The sequence below is a fragment of the Alosa sapidissima genome, chromosome 9, assembly GCF_018492685.1.
Source record: "Alosa sapidissima isolate fAloSap1 chromosome 9, fAloSap1.pri, whole genome shotgun sequence".
Classification (NCBI taxonomy): Eukaryota; Metazoa; Chordata; class Actinopteri; order Clupeiformes; family Clupeidae; genus Alosa; species Alosa sapidissima.
In genome coordinates, this window is record NC_055965.1 from 7,926,990 (window position 1) to 7,954,001 (window position 27,012).

Here is a 27,012-nt window from a genome sequence, read left to right on the forward strand (position 1 = left end):
TTTCCCTCACGGGATCAAAAAAGTATATATACTTATACTTTAGATTTTGTGACAATGTGTCTTCAGTTGTGCTTCATATGCGCCTTTCACTATAGACCAGGTTTTTCTTGGTCAGTGGCATAATGCTTTTTAGATTGTTTAAGATAGTGATTTTTAGATAATGCGACTAGACCACACCTTAGGACGTTAATTGCCACACCCCTGGGCGCATTGTTTAATAAAAGTGAAACGCATTCGAGTGTAAGATAGGAATACGCTTTGAGCGAAGAATGCGCTATGCGCTGCGTTTCTGATCATCAAAATAGGGCCCCATGAAACATAGGAACAACCCTTTTGAACAATGTGCCTGTTTAATTAGCGAATGTGGACCGGACACACCTTAAGTGTCTTTAAACTTTGTGTCTCTGACCAGCCGTTTCAGATAAAATAGGCCCCTAGAGTTACAGTGACATATTGAACAGGTTCATCCATCCATCAATGCACCCATCAATGCATAAATTCATCCTTTATGACACGGGTGAATAGTGTATGGACCCTTTCAACAATAAAAACAAAAACAATGCTTGAACGTTCTATTTGGGCCCCAATCTACTTCCTCTGCATTAAGATAACATATGGAATGTTAAAAAGGAAGTCCTGTGGGACCAACTATGATGCTGATAATGGAACTCTCTTGAAAGGGTCCATAGCCCCAGCTCCCAACTTTGCTCTTCTTTTGGTTCTGCCACCTGAAATCCACCACTTCCAGTTACTATCTCACTGTTCCCAGAAACATTCCAACCAAACACATGCCACACATATCTGTTCCTTGTGAACACCAAACACATGGCAGACACATCGGTGCCAGTTTCATTAAAGAGTCTGCGATGTACAATTTGTCACATAAAATAAATCACGTCCTAATGACCATACTGTCATGCCTAGCTAGCCTAGGCATCATTTTGATGGGAAGAGAGTAGACACATTGTAAGTCACTGGCAACACTGCCCAAAAGAAATTATACTGAGCTGTCTCTGCATGTTTCTGAGATGAACACAACTTGAATTCCTACCCACAGGACTAGTGTGATATGGATAGTCGTCTATGTGATGGTGTGTGGTATTAATGTAAAATACACAATAAAATGACAGCTTTGGAATGTGTAGCCTTTAATATTGTTCAATTTCAGTAAGGATTAATATGGGAACTGGGGCTGTGGCATTGTGGGAAATGTGCTAGAGTGTTGATGGAAATGCAATGTGCTAGAGTGTTGATGGAAATGCAATGTGAGAGTGCTGGAGAAGTGTGGACGAAAGAACAGAACAGATAGCCTCTAAAGGTTGGGCAGAACAGAACAGATAGCCTCTAAAAGTTGGGCAGAACAGATAGCCTCTAAAGGTTGGGCCAACTATTAGTTGACATCTTTTTTGTCAACACAATTTTCAAGTCATAAACATGGAATAAACAATGATGAATGCCAATTACCTTTTTCAGTTTTCAAATTATTTGTTTGTTAAGACAAATTGAAGGGTTTTTTTGTAAGGGTACCAACAATTTCAGCTATGACGGTACATATACATTCATGTGACCACAAGTAAACTGTCCAGTATTTTTAAATGTTGACTGACCGTCATGTTTTACTATTGGACTGTTTCTCCATGTATGCATATTAGTTATTAATGAAATATTGTAGAATTGTGTAATTTTGAGGCAAAATAGAGAAAGATAGTCTACCCTTAGCCTAGAAATATTTTTGCTTTTTGATCATGAAAATGATATAATGTACCTTTAAGGTGACACATTGGCAATAAAACCCAGTGTGTAAGAATGTTTAACAGCTATTAAAATGTGTACACAAGATGTTCCTAGTTGATACCAAACACAAAGGATGTTCTTTAATGGCCGAGAGAAGTTCCAGAATTTTCCAGGTTACTGGAAAATAGTCCATCGCTCACCTAGAAGAGACGCACTAAGAGGCACTGACTGAACCATAACACAGATCTCATAACGTGAGCTTGTTTTTTCTCTGAGTGGCTGGGTAAATGGATCAGGGGATTCATTTTGTTGAGGTCAAAGAGCCTGAAAACCAGTGGTAATAAGAGAAAGGGAGGGGGGGGGGGGGGGGGCTGCGTTGGTTGAAAAGCCCCCCAATGGCATTCTCACATTATGAGTTTGACATTATGAGTTTGACATAAGCAGAAAACGTCAACGCCACTTCATGACGTAGATCTTTTCAAAGACGACTGTGAGGATGCAATAATTTCTAAACTGACAAAATATAGACATTCTTCTTTGTCTTAGTCATGGCCTTCTCTTTTTTTTGAGAATTAAATAAAAGTGTACTACTACTACTACTACTACTACTAGATAGGTCTGTTTTAAATGTAAAATTACCTCCCACTGGGCAACGTAAATGAATTACGTTCATTAGCAAAATGCCATTGAACAGACACCTAGTTAATGTGATCCAAGTGTCACAACAATCAACTACTTGGCCAGCAGCAACTGAGTAACATGTCACTACTGTATTTCATTTGCCTTGACTTACACTCCTACCATTCTACTTAGAAAAATGATCATAACCAAGTAGAATGAACCTGCAGGCGTTCTGTCTGTCTGTATTATGTAAATCAGGGAAAAGATTGGTAACCTGGGCACTAAATACGTGCCACAGATGGCAAGTAGTCTCTCCCACATGTCAACATACACACACAGGCCCTAATCCTCTTACTCGGTGTCAGAGCCAAACATGCACGAACGTGTCTCTTTGGGTGACAAGGGACACGGTCAAAGTTGAATTCATCATCTATGGTTTGGAAATTTTAATACCACAATAACTTGCGTCATATTGAGATGTTTTATACGGATAAATAATGCATTTTAGAAAGCGTTGCCAAAGAAAAGAAACCAGTGTGTAGACAAAACCATATAATGTGTGTGGGTGAGATACATACCTGGGAGGTACTTGAGATATACCTGGGAGATACCTGGCAAATATCTAACAACATTTCCCTGAGTTACACCAAGGTATTTTCATATTGTTATATTGTTGTAATTGCATGCCAATTATACAGTAATTCCACACGAGAGACTCCGTCTGATCAGCTGCAGACTCGATCTGCACCTGCAGATCAGACCCCTAACTCTTTACCTTCCCACCACCTAGTCAGAAGACAAAAGTCTCTTTCTTTATCCATATTCAACTAATATCTGTTATGCCCTGTGAGATAGAGAAGGCACAACAAAAGTAAACATTACCGTTGCAAACAATAGCAATGACAAATTGATATAATGCAAGACATGCACAACCTATCAATCACTGTCATTATGTGGCACACAGAACACATCTTATTTCAGCATAGGAACATCAGTTAGCACTTTGATGAGTTGACATTTAAAATGGCATGTGATGACGCTTTTGCAGACACGGATGGAGTGTTCCCTAATTAGCCATTACCATGACATAATAAACATGATATCCATCACCACCAGCCTGTCTCTTCTCCTCCCCCACCCACCCGCACACACATAAGGTGCACATGTTCATTCCCAGGTTACCTAATGAATACACACGACAGCTAAATCTCTCATAAGTACCAACTATAATCTATGGACTGCTCCGTCCTCCACAAGATGGAGTGGTTCTGAGGGCAAAGGGGGCGATCCTGATGGGAGATTAGATTCTGATGAGTATATAAGGCAGGAACAGGTGGACTGGGAAAGCTGGGAATTCAGAGATCGCAGAAAGACACTGAGAAGTTTACTAGACATCTCTCTCGGCTTCGCTGACCACACAAGGTAAATAACTTTTTACATGTCTGCTGCTCTTCTGCTCACTTTTTTTTGTTTAAGTTTGTGGTTTAGTGTCTAGATGCTGGTACTGTAATCATGGTAGCACTGTTTTGATACTGAGGGCCACTATACTGATTGTTTACTCAGATGCAAATGGCTAAAGTGAAGACTGTATGCAGAATGAATGATGCTGAGTTGAGTTCTAATCACTAAGGGCCTCCTTACACCAAACAACTATGACAATGTTTGGGAAAGATTCTTGAAAGATTGTAGTCTTTTGAGTAAAGCTTGAATGGGAGGCATTAGTTAAAAGACTCCAATCTTCCGAGAATCTTTCCCAAATCTTGTCAAAGTTGTTTGGTGTAAGGAGGCCCTAAGAAGAAGCCTCTAGATTAGAGCATGCATCAATGGACAGAGCAGCAGTGACCATGTGTGAAAGACAGAGGGACAGAGAGGGTGGGGAAGAGTGAGGGTGTAGAGTGAGAGATGTGATGGATTGCAGAGAAAGAGTGAGACATACAGAGAAAGAGAAGAGAGAGAGAGAGAGAGAGAGAGCAATGCACAGAGAGAAATAATAATCATACTTTGCATATGTTGTCTATTAGGTGTCGCCACCTGACGTCATAAAGTGGGTGGCGGCCATGTTGGAAGTATGCAAAAGACAACATAATGTAATGTAAACCCTAGGCTATTAAAAAATCAGTTTCTGGTTTAGTATAACTTCTATATTAATAATACTTTCTTTGATAAAAAATGATATGTTACTGTCATATAGGCCTACACAGTTGCCATAATAGTCCAGACGAAATAAAGATATGCAGTTCAACAGATTATTCATTATCAAGGACAGCAAACTTTTAAATTGACTGAGGAGCAGAGTAGTCAGTCAGACATTGATGTCCTCTGGCTTACAGTTGGCTGTAAAGCACCTCTCCACCTGTGATGTTGATTACTTCCTACTCCAGTTAGAGACAGTTTTAAATGAAAGTCTGGCAAGTATGATTTACGTTTACAGTTACCTTATGAAGACAGCATTATTCAGTAGCTTATGGATTGTAGCATACAGCAATAAGCAGCATAAGCAACATAAACAATCAGCAACTGTGTGTCTATTGTAGGCCTATTCATTTTTATAACCAACAAATATATAGTTGGGCAAGTTTATTTAAATTATCTTCATCTATAATGCTGCCCTATGGAGCACAGCTACCAGCAATAATGCTATTCTCCCAAGATGGCGCACATTCGGAAATTCGCGTTTATGACCTCAAATTTATGACATTGGTGGAGACACCTAATACTAAATAGAGCAATCATTTTTATAACCATAATAATAATAACCTTGACAACATGGCAAAATGTTGAAGGTTACTATATCATGGTTGTAAATCTGATCTGACCAGTTAGCCCATAAGCTTGCCTAAAGTAGCCTAGTTCAAAAGAAGATTTCAGTAGTCTTCATGTTGTTATGCCAAGTATAGAAAAGTCACAATCTCACTATATCAAGAAATTAGGTAACACTTGTGTGTGCTCGTAACACCAATCACTTTCTTCTGGCAGTAGACTTTGGATTAGTCTATTAATAGGCATTGTTGCAAAATAGAGTTGTTTTGGGTCAGTGTTAAATATAGATGTTTGTGTAAGAGAATTAGCCTGAGGATTCAACTTATTTTACCTTGATGTGTCAAAATTAGCTCTAAGCTGACCTCAGCTAGGGTCAGTGCAGGGAGTGAGGAGTTAAGACTAAGGACAGGGATGAGCTGGGATTGGCAGATTGGATCTTAGAAGACACAAATTACTTAATGCTAAGAAGAGGCAATTCATGCAGAGATGGAAGCCATTTACAGCACAACTACAGCATCGTGACAGATGAGAGGAATTTCAGCAATATATCAGTTCTATATCGGTTTCTCATCAAACTGGCACATCAGTGATCTCTTATGGAGTGGTGCTGGTGGAGTGAGTGTTTTTATAGGGGGCAATTTAAACTGAACTGCATCTCCCTTTCCTCCTCCAGAAAACCACAGCAATGGAGAACGCAGCAGCCGCAGACGGAAAGAAGGGACCCCCCAAGTTCAAGCAGAGGGCGGCCCGCGTCTTCAAGAGCAAGGCCCCCAAGCCTGGCCAGAAGGGGTGAGTGAAGAACCAGTCAACACATATTATATACGATTCCTGACAGTAACACACAGGAATCAATCATACGGTTCTATAATGCCGTGCTCCAGGAGTACAGTACATTTAGAACATGAACTAGGAGAGCAAATCAGTGTACCACCTAATGATTAAAATTTTTAAGAATTGTTCATTTGTAACCTGTTTACTTTGCATTGTTGCATTTGAGTTTTACTCATCACCCCTTGTTGTCCACAGATTTGGAGATGACATCCCGGGAATGGAGGGACTTGGAACAGGTAAGACTCACACATGACTTAGACACATCAACATTACCCTGACAACCATCACTGTTTTTGCAAGGCAAAGCTAAATAATAAAACACACTCTACTACACAAGTGCTACTCTACTACAGAAGACATTGCCAAAAGTAACTATTACTCACCCTCTTTCTCTCCCTCTCTCTCTCTCTTTCTCTCTCTCTTACAGACTTCACAGTGGTCTGCCCATGGGAGGCGTTTGGCGACATGGAGCTCAGTGACCTGGCTAAATACGGAATTGTGTAGTCCCCCTCCTTCCCTCGATCCCTTCCTTCGTCTCCATGCCTACAGTACCTCTTCTCCAGTGAGGCCCACACTGCCTTGCTGTCCATCACATTGCGCTGCTACTCAGGACTGGTTTAGTCATTAGCTTACATGGCCACTGACGAGAGCAAATGTGAATTAGAAGTGTTCGCATCCAAGCAAGGCAAGCTCTGTAGAAGTTCTTGAGCTTTACATAGTAAAGCGACACCATCCCTCACCATCCCTGTCCATGGAAAAAAAAAATGACCTCGAAGAATATTGTGATTCCAATGGGAAAGGACCTTCATGTTCCACCTAGTGATCATGATGGGGCACTAAAAGCTTTTCCTTTTCGGCATGGCACTGCACTGGTGCTACCTTGTTTGTTGAGGTGTTGAGAACGCAAAGGAGTAACCCCCCCCCCCTCCCTTTGGCCTTTTCCACCCTCACCTTCTCTCCTTAAAAAGTATTTATATAACATGATGTATATGATCTGTGTGTGCACTGAGATACTTTATTTTTATGAATGATTGTATGTCAAGAATGTGCAATACCTCCCCTTAAACACTGAGTGTTCATATAGAGTCCTGTAGACTACGGAGCAGATAACCCAGGTGTAAAACACTGAATAAAAAACATTTTCCCATAATCACAGGAGTCAATTGTTATTTCACCCGTCCCATCAATGTCCCAGTGTCCATATGAAAAAAATCCTTTGAGACTTTGATAAAATCACAGTATTGGTCATTCTATGATACCTACTCAAATGAGATACGGTTTTATGGCACAGCAATCAAGTTACGTTCTACAGTCTGCTCAGACACAGTAATGGAACTACTTGGTGGCAAAACTATTTACTAGTTAACAACCCTGGTGGCAAAACTACTTACTAGTTAACAGCCCTGGTGGTAATACCATGACTTAAGACCTTCAATGCCTTTATGAAACTGCAGACAGTCTCTAGAGCTGCTTTCAGACCTCTGCACGTTCTGCGGTTGTCAAGCAGATGTCGAGCAGTTGGGCCGTATATCTGAGCAACAGAACAGACTATTTGGAATTCTGAACTCAGCCGCTCTTACACTACTCCCCTCCTAGCATTTCCGACGGACATTATGTAATTGAGTTCGTGTCTGAACGAAGCGAAGAACATGCGGACATTCTGTTCATGTGCATGTTCAACCACCCGGAGATTCCGTTCATGTGCGTTAGTTCACACATAATGTCCGCATCATGTTAGCATCATATCTGAGTCACCCGGAGGGATGGACCTCCGTTTGACAAAGATCCGCATATACTGCAGAGGTTGTGTCTGAAAGCAGCTTATGTGAAAACACAAGAAGCAGGCGAAACTCTCTATATAAAAACTGTTTATGTGGACATTCAGTTACAAAGAACAACACAAATGGTATTGGAGTTGACAGAGGAATTCAAATTAAAAAATAATAGATATTTAAAAAGAAAGAAAGAAAGAAAAAACAGCCACATGCATTTTCAACCAATGGCTAAACATTACAGTAAGGTGCAGAATGAGGATATATAAGAATAACGGAATCTTCCACACCATTGCAAGCCAACCAACTGCAGCAGCCATTTAGTTAAAGACGGAATTAACTTGTACAAATTGCCATAGTACCATCACTGATAATGTGTTAACACATTGGCTTGAAGGAGTGGGCTAGCTTTTTAAATCCTACAACAAAATGGAACTGGTCCATCTTAAAATACCAGTATATGGGGATCCTAAAAGTAACTGACACATTGTCATTGTTTTCCTTTTAACACTGACAAAAAGAGTACAGGTGGCTAAGTGCCCAACTCAGGAAAACATCAAACCATTAAGCAGAAAAACAAAAACATTGTGTAGCAATCAAATTATTGTCTATCATATTTAAATGGACCTCTATAAAATACTCCGGTTGACAGTTTCGTCAGAGGAATAAACTATCTAACCCCATAAGTTACAAATTGATTTTTTACATTTTTCCTCTACACCTAGTCTCCTATGATGAAATGAATGGAGTCCTTTTTCAAAGTTGGACTTTGAAAAATGGACTTTAACAAAGCCCCTGGTCATCATATCTCACTTCAGAGGCCTATGTCTACTGTAAACCTTGATTATATAAAAGTATTGTTCATTTATTTGCTAGCAAAACCAAAACACTCTTGACTCTCTTGGAAAGGTATTGAAATATGGCTCAATTCAATAAATCACAAAAGGTCCTACTTTAGTGATAACAGCAGAACTACCAGCAGGTGCATCAGTCCACTGGACACCACCACTACGGGATCGCCACCATTAGAAACCCCCTCAGATTATCTGCTTCACTCCTCCTAACTGGACCCGGGCCAAAACACAAGGCCTTTCAAGAAGGATGGCATTACAAAATAAGAACCCCATCTGCACAGAAGATAACACAGAGAGAGAGAGAGAGAGAGAGAGAGAGAGAGAGAGAGAGAGAGAGAGAGAGAGAGAGAGAGAGAGAGAGAGAGAGAGAGAGAGAACAGAGGAGAATAGGAGTGCAAGCGTTTGGATGATTTGTCCATTCTACTGATGCATTAAGAAAACAAGCGGGTAGGAAACGGAGGATCTTAATACCAACAATACCAAGGCTGCTTTATACTGAAGACAACGGACTGCAAATGTGCTTTTGACAAATCTTTGGAACCAAAATCAAAACAAAACAAAAGCATTCAACATTCAGGATATAGATATAAAAACAATGAATCATTTTCTTTTCATATTTTAAATAGGATATCATAGTTACTTTCTCTCAATTAATGTTGGCAGCTACTTGCATACATAATTGTCTAAACTACTGTTAAAATTGGGGAGGGAAGAATGCTCAAGGTAATGCATTCTGGCTAAGAAAAAATAGTTTTATGTAAAACTGCATAATTTAATAACTGTGCATTCTCAAAAAACAGGCTAAATTTTCTAGAGGGATAACCTGATTAACAACAAGAAAACATAACTGTACAAGCAGGGAGAAATACAGTTATGGCTTACAAGGCTTCTCTCTTCCTCAACACAGGGAGCTCACCATCCTCTCCATTAAATTATTTTAAAGAAAATTTTATCTATGTAACTAGATTAATTTCATCTTTAAAAGGGGTAACGATAAGAATAATTAGACCCATAATAATAATAATGATAATAATAATAATAATTATAATAACACTATTTTTCTCTAATCTAGTGTCTTTGCATATGATATCTATTCGGTTTTAAAGGTTTGCATTTCAAGAGACCACAAAATTTGAGGTAAATGTACAACATAATTCGTTTTATAGCAACTCGAAGTAACTCAAAGAGTGTACATGTGAACAAAGAAAACTTCTAGCACTCTATGCGACATTTCCTCGAGGCCTGTAACAAACTGTGAGCGAGCCGTCGCCCTCTGGCGCCAAAATGAAATCAAAGGGTTTTCAAGTCCTCCAACGGTTCACTGTGGCATCTTTTTTAGTGTCGTCATTTTTTGTGCTCGCGCCTCCCCGACATGCCCAGCTGATCGACACTGTGCCCCTCTCACCCTCTCCTTGTCCCTCCCCCTCGCTGTCCATGGAAGCCCAGGTGGCCTGTGAGTTGGAAGTGGTGTCGTGGCGACGGACACGCGACACAAGGCCGACCGCCCGTCTCAGTCCTTGACCCTTCCGCACAGGGTTTCGCCAATGGTGAAAGTCCATTTTTTTATGTTTTGTGTGCAAAAACACAGTTCATTGGAAAACTGGAAGAATTTGAGGCCATAACTGCATGCGTTGGTGCAGAGATACGAGTCATACAAAGGGATAATTGTTCTGAGCTTGGAGCCGTGCATTTATCAAGACAGCCATGTTTTTTTTTCTTCTTATTTCTTTTTTTTTGTTCAAATTAAATTGGTGGTTAACTGTTTTCAATATGGAAATAAACTTGCATTGTGTTCACACGACTGCTTTCCTTACTGAATATATACTGTTGTACCAAGAGTATGTGCATCTGATATAGTATGAATCCTACCAAGACCACAGAGAGAGATGCAATTGCACTCCACAGTTGCAGGGGGAGCTCTTTCAAATCAGTTAAAGAGTATCCAAATAGGAGGGGGAGGGGGACATGTTCCAGGAAAGGCATTATCAATATGGAGAAAATCGACTGTATCCACCTCTGTACAATGTAGCCTGTAAAGAAAAGATCAAAACAAAAACATGAGTTTTTCTATCAGGTTCTCAAATTTTCAAAAAATAAAATTCAAAAATGTTATGGAGATTATAAACGGTACATGATCATCAATTATTGATGTAATTTTTAAAAAAACTCAATGTCCTCTCAAGCTGACTTGGTCAATCATGCGTTGACTTCTAAAAGAACAGGACCAGACTCTTACCATTGCTCCGACTCCGTACGCCGCGGCGGCGGCCGGGGTGAGGGCCGCATGGTAGGGGTCAGCAGTGTACACCCGCCCGTAGCTATGGAGACAAGAGTCAGGCCGCACATTAACACTGAGTCACGTCAAAGCCATTACACTACACATGATGGAACATATGATCTATGATTTGCCCTCTGCTACAAGGGAAAGTCGAGGAAAGGAGATTAGTTGTGCATGGCCATCTCTACAGTCAGCAGCTTACATGAGTGAACAGGTAAAGGGACAGTGTTTGTACTTTGAGGAGGAATTAACATGACATAGGCTGAGCCATTTCCCTAATATATTCCTGTAGCTCAGCTATTCTATGGCATTCAGATATCATGCCATATGAGAAGATGTCCAGTATGAATTGGATGGAGAGGCCTTCGTGGTTGTGTGATCAGGGATGGCACAGGATGAGCAGGCAGTGCTTCATTCTACTCAGGCCCTCTGGAGACTTGGACAGGGTGCCAATTGGTTTTTCACAGCATCAACACATGCTGGCAGGTGCCACTAAACTCAAACATAACTGAATACAAAGAACATTGAAAGTGATACTATTACGAGAAAGGACCTGCTATTTCAAATTAAGCCATAACTCCTATGAATTTCAAACACTTGGGTGGCACAGGCAAACAGGCTAGTAATAGGCTAGTAGCCTACTACACTTGTTTTTCCTTCATTTCTGATAAATGAAAGGATAGTTCTCTTCATTCATGCTGACCTATCACATTAAAACACAGTTCACGTACTGTGAGACTCATACATGCATACATGCATGCATACATGCATACATGCATACAACAGGCCTTTCCAAACCAGGGAAAACTGCTATGTAGCATTAGCATTGATGCTAATCCTTACCCATCACTGTAAGCAGCAGCAGCTGCTGCAGCAGCTGTGGGCCCAGCGGCTACGGCGGCCGCCGGCTGAGCGTATCGATACGCTGCGTAGCCACCCTACAGGAAGACACCCGGACGGAGAGAGAGGGAGGGACACAGAAGGAGGGAGAGAAAGAGGGTTAAGGATTTGTTGTACTGCTTCCTTTGGAATGAAACTGTAGCCTAACAAGCCTCTTTTGTCAGGACACCGAGCAAAAAAGAAAAGAAAAACAAAGACCAAAAAAGAAAAAAATGATTTGCTATACAGTAGCGGGTAACAGGCAGTAATGTACAGTCTGATGCAAAATCATTCAGAGAACATAGCGGAGAACTCTCGCCATCTGTCTCTTCCTCTGTGGCAACAAGGCTAGCAGCACACTCGCTAAACTGCGTATCACACGTGCGTGTTTGGGGTCACATTCTCACTGACCAGGGAAAGTGTGGTTTTGCCACAGAGGGAGAGGCACACCGTGACTTAATACAGTTAAAAAAAAAGAGGGCATCGCTTTGTGTCATCGCCCTCCACAACCCCAATGCACGGGTACAGAACAAAACAAACAAATAAACAAACAAACAAATAAACATTGTGAGCAAGTCATTAACTGGTGCCACATCAACAGAAAAGACAGAGGAGGAGGAAGGGGGAAGTCATTTCAGAGGAGACACACATACATACACACACACACACACACACACACACACACATAGCCACAACCAGACACAGACCGACAAAGACTGACTGAGAGAGACAGACGGCATGCATCCCCCAAAAAACAAAAACCTCATAACAAAAGATGTAAATGAAAATAAAACAGGCAATCCTTATCACACACACCACTGCATTCTATCCTATGGCCAGCCTAAATCAACTCCCAACATTCCTACACACACCTGCCAAAGAAGAGAGGGAGGAGGGAGGTAGGGAAGGAGGGAGGGAGAGACAGAAATGGAATGGTGGGGGGGGGGGGGGTTTAGGGGGAGTAATATGGGGGGTGGTGTGGTAAAATAACAAGAGGGTAAAAAGAAAAAATACAAGGGGCATGTAATAAACAGAAGAGGGGAGGGAAAAAACAGGGAGGTGATGGAGGGGAGTCGGGGATGGATGGATGAGGAGAAAGAAGAGTGAAAGAGAGAGGGAAAGAGAGGAGGATAAGAGAACTGGGTGGGATAAGTGAGCCTGCATGCTGACATTGATTCCAGCTAGCATGCCACAGGTGTAACAGACACAGGGAGATACTGGGAAGGGGTCAGAATGAGAGACATTTCCCATCTCTGAAGGAATAGATAACCAGATCTAACCAGAAACTGGGCTCATTTGGATGATAATGCTGCTTCAAATGACTTGTACTATCAATTATACAGGCCCAAAGTGATTCATACTGAATGTGGACATTTCCCTTAGCCATTTACCAAGGCCACTACTGTTAAGTCCTCATTTGTGATGATATTGCTAATAGAAAAGGGTTGGCAAGTTTAGAGGGTTTACTTTAATGGTGGATTTGAAAAGTGAAAACAAAATATAACAAAGATAGTCAGAAAAATATGCCTGCAGTAAGCTAATCTATGTGGATTTAAATCATTAGGGATTTTATTCTCTGATTTTTTTTTTTAATAGATTCATTTTCTCCCCCTTCCACACCTCCGTCCAGGTCAGACCGTGGTGAGTTAGTAGAAAACAACAAAACAGAGAAGCCATTACAGTCTCAAAAAATGGCCGAGAGTCGTATGTAAATATTTGAAGACAAATAAAAAGATTGATGCACACTGGCTTTCAGAATGACCCTACCTGTGGCACACTGGCACTAATGACAGACTCCTGAAACACTACTCTACAGAGAGAACAGAAACAGCTATCGTCAACCTGGAAACTGGTGACTTACACACTCTCACTCTCTCTCTCTCACGCACACACATACACAAACACACACACACACACAGGAATCTCACAGTTATGCACCACACGCACCACACACACACACACAAACACAAATACACAGAGACAGTCAGGGACTAAACCTTGAGTTGAACATTGGAGGGGTTGAGTCCCCACATTTGATTATGCTCTACAACAGTGTTATTCATCCATTTGTACGCCTATGGAGACCGTCCCAGCACACTATAATTGAACATTATAAACATTACCAAATTTTACACTTAGTGTATAAGTATATATACTTTTTTGATCCCGTGAGGGAAATTTGGTCTCTGCATTTAACCCAATCGGTGACTTAGTGAAACACAAACAGCACACAGTGAACACACAGTGAAGCACACACTAATCCCGGCGCAGTGAGCTGCCTGCTACAACGGCGGCACTCGGGGAGCAGTGAGGGGTTAGGTGCCTTGCTAAAGGGCACTTCAGCCGCAGCCCACTGGTCGGGCTCGAACCGGCAACCCTCCGGTTACAAGTCCAGAGTGCTAACCAGTGGGCCATGGCTGCCACAAAGGCTGCGTGAAAGGCTGTAAAGACAAACTGATCTAAAGTTGTTTTATATTCATATTTATGTATTGCGAAATGAGTTTCTCTCAGTACTAATTTGTCATCATGGCCGTTAAGTTATGAGACACTTTTTAACTCCAGAGTAAAAGCAACCTAGGGTCTATTTACGGTAGTTAACAACTTCAACAAGTGTTTGATTGAGAGCAAAATTACGTTAATTGGTGGCGTTTGCACTGCACTGCAAGATCGAACGCACCCGCTGATTTGACGATACCAGCCATGGAATTTTCTTCCTACAGATATAGGTCTTGTTATAAGTTTACAATACTTCCATTTGTCTGTAGAAACCCTCACCACTACCACAGAAGTGTAATTATATTTTGAGCAGTGTTAATAGTATAAAATAGAGACGTGGCACCTTGCCACGTCTCTATTTTATACCATTAACACTGCTCAAAATATAATTTTCACTATAAGCCCATTCAGTGATAACAAAGTCCTTTTAGGCAAGTCCCTCCACTCAGCGGCCATATAGCAACGATTTTTGGGCACTCATCGGGCACCCTATTCAGCAGAATATACGTGTGCGCAAGGCTTCACGACACCAATCTTGCTCCTGTGGCGAGTTCACAACACATAATTGGGAAGATGTCTTCACAACACCACATATGATTGGCTCAATGTATTCACTTCACACCACATGATTGGCTCAATGTATTCACATGTCGACGTTTTGCCGAGGAAGGGGTGGGATATGTGTAAACAACGGCCATATTGGCGTTACAAACTAACCCCATGCATTTCTATGGAGGATTTTTAAGTGCTGTGTCTCCTCATTAGAAAGTCTCTGGTGATAATGCAAATAAATAGCTTAAAACGCCACTAATTAACGTAAGTTGGCTCTCAATCAAAAGTTTGAACTTCCGTAAACAGACCCTAGGTTGTTTTTTACTCCAGAGTTACACTTTAACGTACAGTATATACATTCATACAAACTTATACATGTACGAATGTATACGGATATATGCATTCAGGCTGTTGCCATTTCTCTAGTCTTGCATGGTACCAAAGCACTAGATTTCACTTTGATTGAGAGGCAGAGATGCCACAGCACAGCGGCCATATGAAAATGTACAAAATAATGAGGTGAACTTTGGCATTTGAGTTGTGCTTAGAGACAGAAAAATACAACGAGTCTCGCATCATATTTGAACACCAATCAATTGCTTATCACAAAGGAAAAAATATGTAAAATCTTGGTCCCTCACACACAGTTAAGACTGCTCTATGGAATATCTTTTCACACTCCTCACATCCACAAACACGCACACACAAACACAAACACACACACACACACACACACACACACACACTCTTACATTTAAAACAAAGCACTCTGAAAAACACTGAAAGAAGGGGTGGGAGAGAATTGAAGCCGGGGTGGGTGAGGGGTGGTCATACTCACATAGAGGTCTGCAGCCCCGTAAAAGCCATCCTGATACACCACGCTGAGATCGAGGGAGAAAGGGAAGCGAAGAAAACAAGACCAAAGGATGAGGGGGGGGGGGGGTGTAAAGAGATCAGGGCAAGAGAATGAACAGAAAGAGGAACCGTGAGAAGGATGAGAGTTGAAGGGAAGATAAAATATAAAGGGTAAGGGTGCCACCGAGTGGACATTTGAGGAAAAAGAAAAGAGGATGGTGAAGTCATAGGCAGTGAAAGTGATGGAGAAAGAGATAGAGAGAGGAGGGAGAGAGAGAGAGAAGAGGGAAGGAGATTATTGCACACACATGCAGCACACTGTTATAAAATGCCACTTCCATCAGGTCAGGTGTGTCTTATTGTTGTAGCTGAACATTTGAAAACATCTCTTAACCAAATATGTATCGTTTATCTTTACGTGGAGATTGATTCTACGTAACGCAATAAAGAATACACTGGCATTATGTATGGAAATAGCATTTCATAGTGTTATAGATTAATATTCAGCCAAAATTGGAACAATATGATTCTTGTTCATGCACTACTGGATCAGTGTGGTAAACACACACACACACACACACACTGCAGAAGTGTAACAAACCATACCCACACAAGCAGACCGACATCACACATGCAGGATGCAGCCTTTGTAGTTTTAAAGGTCACACGTCAATGTCTGTGTTGCGCACTGTCAAGGCTGCTGTAGCGCTACAACGACTAGTGACAGGGTGGACTTTCCAGTGAGTCCACCTCCCCTCCACCCAGCCAGCCATGTGCTCACGCTCCCAGGGCTCACTGCTCTCGGCCACATTCCCTCTCTGTTCTCTTGTTTGCACTATGCTCTTTCTCTAGGAGACTTTTCCCTTCTATTTCTTCCATCCAAACTGCATTGCCAGCATGTACAAGATCATAGAAACTATATGGACTAAATAGCTCTGTGAGGCTATTACTGGGTTTGCACATGTAGTGTAATTTGGAGGATGCTTTTATCTGGAGCAGTGCACTACTTTACCTTATTACTTATTTATGGTGTCGGATGCAGGGCCTCATGGAGCTATCCCCAAGCGGCTGCTCTGTGTGTGTGTGTGTGTGTGTGTGTGTGTGTGTGTGTGTGTGTGTGTGTATATATATATATATATGTGTGTGTGCACATGTTCTCATTCTACATCACACAGCAGCATATCCGGCATACTTTAAATATGTATCTTATTTAAAATAATAATTTATCTAACTTGTCACAGTCCTCAATCCACTAATTAACAGTACACCAGCTTGGTTGCAAAGGGAGCTTTCAGTCATAATAGCCCCTTATGAGGAAGACTGGCCGGGTACTAGGTCTTTGTAACCTACTGCAGCCTGTGTCTAGAATACGCTTGTGTGTGTGTGTGTGTGTGTCTCTGGCCGAGGAGGTGATGGCCTACCCTGGGTATGCTTGGATGGCAGGCTGGGGTACGGCTGCCCGCACCGCGCTGTAGACCGGCCTGCCCCGTCCACGGATGTGGGCGCCCCTAAAGGAGGCGGCCGTTGTTGCTGCTGCTGCGGCCGCCGCCGCCGTAGGATACGGGAACCCTGGAACTACGAAAGAGATAAAGATCGGATGAGTACACACGCGTGGCAAGAAGGGATAGATATTATATTAGGAAAATGTGTACATATACCAGCCACTCAATATTAAATTATTACTTTTTGTCTGAAATCTATCAACCGCTTTCATATTTTACCAGCATTTGGCTGGTGGCTTGTGCTAATTTCCATCCCTGCCAAGCCCAAATCACTGAGCATATCTGCTAAAGGTGCTGTGTCGGTTTCTTTTTTTTTTTGTTTCGCTCCGAGGCCCAAAAGAGTGAGAGAGATTAACCAGCGAGTACAAACGTAAGCGAGAGAGAAAAGGTCAGAGGAAGCAGGCTGGCAGAATGAGAGCTGCTAAAAAATGTATCACAGCAGCAAAGCGTTTAGTTCCAGAGGAAAGAAAGGGCCACTCAGGGCTGTGGTGCATTTCAGTGCAGAGAAGGGGTGACTTTAGTTGGCACAGGGGGACAGGGGTTGGCCGCGCTCTGAGGGCCTTGGCTGGAGTCCAGCAATTCAAGCCACCCGGGGTGCCCGCCCGCTGCGCGGTTCGTTTCGTTTCGGTGCGGTGCGGTGCGGTGCGGTGTGGTGTGCGGGGGGGGGGGGGGGGGGTACAGGAGGTCCGGGGGCGTCCGGTGGGCTGCAGTTTGGAACCTACCCAGAGTCTCGCCGGCGTAAAGCTCGGGCGCGTACATGCCCCCCACCACGGGACTCAGCTTCCAGCCTGCTGCAGAGCCACAACACACACAGCACTTCACGGTTACTTCAGGGGTCATTGAGTTCAAGCGTACTGTATGTAGTGTGAGCATTAAGGACATTACAGTATATGCAATTGTTCAATGTAATCAATCTGTGAGGACAGTAACCCAATAATTCAACTGTAATCCAAAAAAAGATGAGAGCTTACCGTAAGGGAGAGTTGTGAGAGCTTCTCCGTTGGCATAGGGGCTGACCAGCTTCTTGTTGGTCATCACACGGGCAGTGGCATTGTTCACCTAAAAACAAGTAAAAAAAGAGGAGGCTGAAGACATGCTACATAGCTCACCACACACATACACACACACAGCAGACCAAATATATATACAGTCTAAGTATAAAAATATTGAAACATTGTGTTCTTCAAAGAAAAACAGATGGCTTTTCACATGAATTATTAAAAATCAAGTGTGACAATCGTATTACACTGTTCTGTTCTAGGTATTTTATTTTTAAAATTAGCTTCAGTCATATCATCTTTGAAGCTACTGTAAGACACTCACATTTAGACACCAAAGCTAAAACAGAAAGAGAGAGACGTTTCACTGTTTTGATAAGGGGGAGAGGAGAGCTACATTTATCCTGCAGCGGGATTCTAAAGAAAAAAAAAAATCTACTGGGACAGAGCACTGTAGAGAAATCACACACAGCCAATTAAGTGGGCGTCACATGATCAAAGTGAGGAGGGAAAAAAACATACAAAACATAACATCAGCCAATCAGCAAGCATCAGATGCAGCATTTGGGCCAATCAACAATCGGCAGCCCTCCCCAAGAAAAAAAAAAGGAAAAAGAAAAAAAATCATGTCATCCAGAGGGTGGGAGCCAGAAAAAGGATGCAGGGGATGCAGGAGAGAAAGAGATAAGAGAGAGAGAGAGAGAGAGAGAGAGAGAGAGAGAGAGAGAGAGAGAGAGAATGCCACTGGATGCGGAGCAACCATGGGCAGAGACGAGAGATAACATAAAAGAGAGAATTAGAGTGAACGTTTCATCCCCAGGAGCAAACACCAGGCACTGACACAATCCGCTTCATGTACAAGGCCACCGAACCGTGACACACGAAAAGAGAGGGAGAGAAGGAGGGATGAAGAGAGAGAACGGGAGAGGAGAGAGAGATTTGAGCTTCTTGACGGGCTGGGAGGGAGAACTGAGATGGAGGCTGATGCATGTGGGAGAGTGGAGGAGGTGGAGGAGGAGTATAAAGAGATAGAGAAGGAAGAAGAAAATGCATATGTCACACCTCAAGACAAATCAAATCAAGGACACACACGCTGCCAGGCAATTTTACTGCAACCACACACACGCACAAAACACACACACACACCACGAACTGTTATGCAAACAGTACCCCTCGCCTTAAACACACACACACACACAGACACACATTCAAAAACAGATGTAAAAGGAAACGCAGCCATTGTAGTGGTTAGGCAGCCAGCTCTCTCACATCCAGAGCGGTTTCCAAATTCGGGGGAAGGAGGAGGGGAAAAAAAATGGAGGGGAGATTTTTGTGGACCACCACACTGACATCATCATCATCAGCAGCACCACCAGCAGCAGCACCACCAGCGCCATCATGGCCATCATCTTGACAAGCACTCATCTGTTTGCCTTGACAAGCAGCTGGGGGGTTGGGGGCAAATGGGCAGCAGAGATGCCCCTTGCTGAGACGGCAATGAGCGTAATGATGGGTTACAGCCATTACAGACGACACGATGGATGGAGGACACAGAGAAACGACGAATGGAGGAAGAGAATAGAAGGGGGGGGGGGTGGGGGTGGAAGTGGGTGTGAGATGATTATGTGTTAATGATAATGAGAGGGAGAGATAGAGGGGGCGGTTGGTGGCAATCTAATGTGGGAGTGCGTGGGTGGGTGTGTGTGTGAATGTGGTGGTGTCATGTCTTTGTCAGCGATGTGCCACTGGTGTGCCACTGGTAATTTAATAAAGATCACCCCCCCCCACCACCACACACACACACGCCATTGCTTTGCTGTCAACTGAGTGACATATGCCAGGGCGGGAGGTGTGAATTGAGTGAGTGTGTGTGTGTGTGTGGTGGAGTCGGTTGTGCCGTACACGCCGGCTGGCACCAGCTCGCAGGGTGTCAAATGAGATGAACTCCACACACACCATGGGGCTGTTCTGAGGCGGAGATTTTACCGTCTTAGGCATAGGCAGTGATCCACACATGTGGTGCAAGAGGCTACTTTAGGTGTGAGATGACCCCTGTTGTGGGCCCTTGCTGTGGTCTTTGGGGCAGTTAAGTGAAGAAAAAAGATGACCCTTGCTGCGGTCTTTGGGGTAGTTAAAGTGAAAAAAAAAGAACACAGCTTCAGCGACAACAAGCCACAGCCCAGACTGTCCACTCCACGTCCACCTGAGCAGGAGTTAGCGTTGATGAATTAGTCACACATTGCCATCCATCCTGCACTCCGCTAGGCTACCACTGAAAGCCGATGTGACATGCAAAACAAGTATGGGTAGATGGACGGACGGACGGACGGCCACATGGAGGTCCCGCTGAGCATCACACAACAAAAGGAGTTCCGACACTAGTGTGCCCGCACACACAACCATGCTAGTTCTGACCGCTGTTTTTTTTTTTTTTTTTTTTGTAGCAGAGCCATGCTAACATCTACGAAACACACAGTTGTTTCAAGGGGGCAAGGCTGGAGGGGGGGGGGGGGGGGGAGGGGTGGAGGGGGGGGTTCTGTTTCTGTGTAGTTTTTAGTGTAGAAGATTTGGGTGGTTGGGGTCAGGGAGAGGTCATTCAGAGGCACGACCGTACGTACATACACAACTTACCATCACCCCCAGGACACGGCGTGACGACACGCGAGCAGTAACCGTGGAGACTGACAACAACAACACACAAAATTCGTCAGGGAAAAACAGGAAAGAAATATAACCACATGGACAAAATAGACAAAATAAATGAGATAATTAAATACAGACACACAAACATCAGGTAATGACAAATTAAACCCAGGAACTAAATGGAAAGTAAATAAAAAATAAATGGGGAATGGGAGAAGGTGTATTTAGGAGATATAGTTTACAAATTATTTTTATTGGGAGTGTTAGGCCCGTGTTCAAATAGTCATGTACAAGAACAGGCCAATGGCGGCAGCACAGAAACAGGCTGTTCTTACGTCACGCCCATCTGTAGTTTACAAAATTTGGAGCGCTATCTGACGCGGCAACGCGCTCCATAATTTAAACGTTGGAGAAGCGACGAGCCAAAAATGTTGTGCGGACGATGCATTCTGTCGGCCACACTCCATTTAAAGAGCGAGATGTCGAGAGAATCTGGAGCTAATCTGGCCCGTGCCCACGCGTCCGTGTCTACGCTCCCCTAACGACGGGGCGGGCGCTCCAGTCACGTGGCCGGTCAGACTGTGAACGGGGCCCCAGAAGCCATTAAATATTTAACAGTAGGAAATATCCACGACCGTTTCCATAAAGCTTATTAAATGATAAGAGAGAACGAGGGAGAGTGGATGAGGGAGAGAAGGGGGGGTGGAGGGAGAGAGAGAGAGAGAGAGAGAGAGAGCGCAAAAAGGTAGAAAAGGAAGACTAGCATGACGAGTAGCCGAGAGAGAAGAGTAGCCATGTGTGACGCTACAGAGGGGGCAAAAGGAGAGGAGGAAACAGAGAATATGAAAATATGAAGAGAGAAAGAGTGAGAACTAGGGAGACATTTCTGGTCTCCAAACCCCCCCCCCCCCCCCCCCTTCCCCAGCCTCGTCTCTCTCCCTCCAGACAGCAGCAGTCGCCAGAAGTAAACATTTATCTTCATCATTCATGCCATTGCATCAGCAAAGAGCACAAATGATCTGACGGCTTCTTCTGGCAGGCTCTGCATCCTTTATCATCTAATAAACTGATAACGATCTCTCAGTCACTGGGACGAGAGCAGCGCACAGCCAGTTGGAAGGAGCGTTTGGATCGGTCGCTTCCCTCGATGTTTAACCTCGCTTTTTTTTAACCTTGTCAAGATGTGAATAAGCCAAGGTGACAAATCAGACGTGCGCGCACACACACACACACACCAAGGGGTGATGAAGTAGAAAGCCTCACCCATGAGCCATGCAAACAGAAACGGCGAGTGAGAGCGAAACACGGTTTTGTAGAACGGCTAAATGATCTGGTATAACCGAGCATTCCAAATGGAAAAAGGCTCTCGCACAAACAGATGTCCATGCTAGGCATACCGCCCGAAACAACTGTAGCAGAAATCAGTAGGAGTGGATCAGATTGCGGTAAACCCCATGCAGCCTACTGACAGATGCCCAGTGGGATGCAAAGCAAAACAAGAACAAAAAACAAACAAACACAAACAAACCAAACTGATTACTCAGCGTGTGAAGAATCACATCATTGGACAAGATGGATTGACAGCTCATCTGAGTCCCGCTTATCCTCCATATCTCTTTTCCTCCAATAAAACATGCATGCAAACATACACACACACACAACATGCTCTTTTACACACACTTAATCTCTTCATCTCCCCCCCCCCTCCCCCCACCCCATGCAAATCTCCAGCAGACCTCCTATCTCCCCAACACAGACAGGTGAGAGATCGCACTGCGGTAATTTCAGTGGCGGCACTGGCAAACAAGAGCACAAAGAGAGAGAGAGAGAGACGCAGCCACATCACTCGCGCCCCATCCGTTCAGGGTGCAATCTGCATAAGCCAATAGATGGCTATTGACCAGGCAGAGCTCACTTTCAGCCCCCCACAGGTGCATGCAGAGAGCTCTCACGCCAACCAGTGCAAGACCCCATGCCCTAGTTGTCACAACAAAAGACTGAACAGAGCTGTATCGGAGAAACAGAAAACACACACACACACACACACACACACAGAGAGAGAGAGACTAAACAGGCAGCTTGTGAAGGCTAGGTCTTCCATGCAGGCATCGTCATAGTGCACCAAAAAAACCTTGTGGCTACTGAATAAAAATCTAGCTTTTGAAATGTCAATGGCTCACACAACAGATGTTGTGCTTATGTTGATTATGATTTCTGCTTGGGTAATAATAAGGCTTTTTAAATGGTTTGATTCTTTGTTTGGTTGTTTTGAAGTGTGAGGTGAGGTGGAATGAGACATTGCCAGTTAACATAGCAGAGACATGACATGATGGTTGCTGTTACTTGACAGAGAGAGAGAGAGAGAGAGAGAGAGAGAGAGAGAGAGAGAGAGAGAGAGAGAGAGAGGCACAAAAAAATAGAAAGTCTTCACATGGAGAGTGCTAGACTACCATCCCCACAGATCCAAGCAGAAGAAGGGGGGGGGCGAAGACCAGGCTGCTCAAGAGAGCGGAGGTAGGGAAGGCCATATCCGACCGGCATGCCTGAGGACTTTGAAGAGCAGCCACACCAATACAACAGAAGCACAGCCATCAGCCAGGCTACCCAGTCCAAACCCCCACGAACCAATCAAACATGCTCCCCACAGCCAACACGGACCTCTGGCAACGACGAAGAAAACGCATTCTCAAGAGGGGTGGGGAGGGGTAATGGATCCAGTGAGGAGATCCCCTACAGTCCGTCACACAGGTGGACTCGGAGTCGGACGCATGCGATTGATTTGAAATGCAGCACAACAAGAATTCCAGAATTCAAAATCCAAGAGAAAAAGAAAAATGAAAGAGAAATGAAAAGGCCAAAGGCAATCAAAGAGAAATCAAGGCACACACACACACCCCACCAAACAAGCCCACCCCATACCTCCCCCCCCCCACACACACACACACACACAAGCCCACCCCATACCTCCCCCCACACACACACACACACACACACACACACACACACACAAGCCCACCCCATACCTCCCCCCACACACACACACACACACACACAAGCCCACCCCATACCTCCCCCCACACACACACACACACACACACCCCACCAAACAAGCCCCCCCCATACCTCCCCCACACACACACACACACCACACACCACACCACACAAGCCCACCCCATACCTCCCCCACACACACACACACACCCCACCAAACAAGCCCACCCCATACCTCCCCCCACACACACACACACACACACACACACAAGCCCACCCCATACCTCCCCCCACACACACACACACACACACACAAGCCCACCCCATACCTCCCCCCACACACACACACACACACACACCCCACCAAACAAGCCCCCCCCATACCTCCCCCACACACACACACACACACACCACACCACACAAGCCCACCCCATACCTCCCCCCACACACACACACACACCACACCAAACAAGCCCACCCCATACCTCCCCCCACACACACACACACACACACCCCACCAAACAAGCGCACCCCATACCTCCCCCCCACACACACACACACACACACACACCCCACTAAACAAGCCCACCCCATACCTCCCCCCCCCACACACACACACACACACACACACACACCAAACAAGCCCACCCCATACCTCCCCCCACACACACACACATACACACACACACACACCACACCAAACAAGCCCACCCCATACCTCCCCCCACACACACACACACACACACACCCCACAAACAAGCCCCCCCCATACCTCCCCCCACACACACACACACACACACACAAACACTCCAATAGCTTGGCCGTGGTGTCCCATGATGCAACTGGGGATGGTGGGTGGGAGAGAAGGCACACAAAAAAGATGGCTGCCAGGGAGAGTGAGGGGGAGCTGGGGAAGGGGCGTGTGCTTCACCTCGATCTTGCGTCCCTCCACGATGGTGCCGTGCAGCTTCTCACGGGCTCTCTCTGCGTCGCCGCTGGTCTCGAACGTCACAAAGCCGAAGCCCTAAGAGGCCAGAAGATGGACGACAAAGAAATGAAGGAGGTGAACAATATTTTAGATTGGACGCATGATCAACATTTGACATGACCGTGCACAATAACCAACAGTAGGAATGACTTATGACCTATAACTATTTGTCCAACACATCTTGATGCTTTTATGAAGCTAAACTAAATCTCCCCCCAGGTTATGACCTAATGGGCACTCTCTGTGTTAGCATTCTAACGTAGCGTAGCTTCTACCAGTCCAACGGCACTGCAAACAGACACACCGCAGCTGCATTAGCCATCTTGTTGTCTTGTTTATTGTTGTTGTTTGCTGGTTGCGGCGGAGCAGGTTGAGGAGGTTTGGGGGGGGGGGGGGGGGGGGGGGGGGATGGCGGATCTTGCTGTGGCAGCAACCTCTGCTCTGGGCGGCTGGGCCGTCCATCAGAGAGGATGTGCCGCCACTAAGCAGCTGGAGCACAGCTCAGCTCTGCAGCATTGATTCACTCACAGGCTCCAGGCGAGAGAGGGGGATGAGAGAGGGAGGGGGAGTGGAGAGAGAGAGAGAGGGAGAGAAAGAGAAAGAGAGAGAGAGAGAGAGAGAGAGAGAGAGAGAGAGGGGGGGGGGAGAGGGAGAGGGGTTGGAGAGAAAGAGAGAGAGAGAGAGAGAGATATGAGAGGGGGAGAGAGCGAGAGGAGAGGGGGAGGTGGATAGAGAGAAGGAAGGAGAGAGAGAGGGAGAGAGATAAGGGGGAGGTAGAGGGAGAGCTAGAGCATGTGCGCAAGAGAGCTCTTGAGAAACTGCAGCAAAAACAGTCCATCTTTGTGCTGCAGTGGACTTGCCCGCCTGACCTCCGACTGTTTGTGTTTGACTGACTAGTGTGTGTGTGTGTGTGTGTGTGTGTGTGTGTGGTAACATGTGCAGGAGGGTCAGCACAAATAAGCGTTCATGGTGCATTTTACATTTGGTGTATGTGTGTGTATGCATGTGTGTGTACATGAGTGTGTGAGTGAGCATAAACGTGTAAGACAAAGAGATGGTGTGTGTAGGCGTGAGGGGTCAGATTTCTTCACAAATGCGCTGCACTTCCCTGTAGATATCTCTGCGTGGGATGTTCTCAATCTTTCCCTGACTACGACTGCATCTATATAGCAACCATGCACATCTGAAACACACGGAGGCCCAGCCATTACTCTGAAAGGCACCTACCTTCGATCCTCTCTCATTGAAAATAATTCTCTACATCAAGGATTTTCCCAAATTGCTGAAAGAGAACAAAAAAAGGCTTACTTAGCCATGATGACCAAACACCTTCAAAACCGCAAATTCAGCAATTAGCACTGTACCACAGGTAGCTATTTACTATCAGAAGACACTGTGCGGAATATAAATCATGTACACTACAGCTTAGCTTGCACATTTAGATACAATATACTGTTTCATACAATTACACTTCTAGACACAAGGGGGCAGTGTTTGCAAGCACTACAGCACTTCCAGGAAGTGTTCACCTAGATTATCAGCAATATTTTTAGCCTCATCCCAATATCTCTATTATGGGCCTTCACTTGAATCCCATCTTTCTTAATTAAGATCAGAGGTTTTTTTTTTTTTTGTTCTTCCTAAAAAGCACCACCAGTCTTCCGGAAGCCTCTGAGACACACGCACCCCGAACATCTGCCGTAGGTCCGGGTCCCGGAAGCGGAAGGGAATGTTGGAGACATGCAAGCGCTTCGGGGTCGCCTTATCCGAGTGGTCCTCAGCGCAGCTGACCCCAGACCCCGACACTGAGCCACAGTGACCGTCAGTCTGAGGAGACCCATCTGACTGCTGAGAGAGAGAGTGAAAAAGATGGAAAGACAGGGAGAGAGAGAAAGAGAGAAGGCAGAAGGACAGAAAGAGAGAGTAAAATAGAGAAAGAGAGAGAGAGAAGGCAGAAGGACAGAGAGAAAAAGAGAGAGAGATATGAGGCGTATTTGTTATGTAGTTCACGGTCTTATTTCATTTGTGGAGAGGTGAGAGATTGCTGCTCCTCTGAGAGTGTAACACCACAGCATCTCTCAAAAAAATAACACAAAGTCACCTCTCCGCAGGGCTTCTTCACACCTGCTGTCTGTGCCCACAAAGCTACTCACTAAACGCTGCTAACTGTACACAACTGGGCACAACCACCCCCCAATGGCCCAAAAGCCAACCTAGGAACTGGACAGATCTGTTTTGGGACCTCAGACAAAATGTAT

General features: G+C 44.6%; 2 protein-coding genes across 2 annotated transcripts in view; one reads left to right on the top strand and one right to left on the bottom strand.

Moving 5' to 3' along the window:
• The first annotated feature begins 3,691 nt into the window (after window positions 1-3,691).
• On the top strand, window positions 3,692-7,085 carry LOC121718244 (retinal cone rhodopsin-sensitive cGMP 3',5'-cyclic phosphodiesterase subunit gamma-like). The gene is made up of 4 exons (XM_042103178.1): window positions 3,692-3,777; window positions 5,789-5,904; window positions 6,142-6,182; window positions 6,374-7,085. The coding sequence occupies exons 2-4, from the start codon at window positions 5,801-5,803 to the stop codon at window positions 6,448-6,450; spliced, it is 222 nt and encodes a 73-aa protein (XP_041959112.1). The 5' UTR covers window positions 3,692-3,777; window positions 5,789-5,800; the 3' UTR covers window positions 6,451-7,085.
• Window positions 7,086-7,797: 712 nt separating this feature from the next.
• rbfox2 (RNA binding fox-1 homolog 2) overlaps window positions 7,798-27,012 on the bottom strand; it is a 38,586-nt gene continuing 19,371 nt past the window's right edge. Inside the window, 11 exon segments of the mRNA XM_042102584.1 lie at window positions 7,798-10,602; window positions 10,809-10,890; window positions 11,694-11,788; window positions 15,616-15,658; window positions 17,054-17,207; window positions 17,857-17,925; window positions 18,106-18,193; window positions 24,698-24,790; window positions 25,982-26,008; window positions 26,010-26,036; window positions 26,441-26,602. Of these exon segments, the coding sequence (XP_041958518.1) occupies window positions 10,558-10,602; window positions 10,809-10,890; window positions 11,694-11,788; window positions 15,616-15,658; window positions 17,054-17,207; window positions 17,857-17,925; window positions 18,106-18,193; window positions 24,698-24,790; window positions 25,982-26,008; window positions 26,010-26,036; window positions 26,441-26,602 (885 nt within the window). The 3' untranslated portion in view covers window positions 7,798-10,557.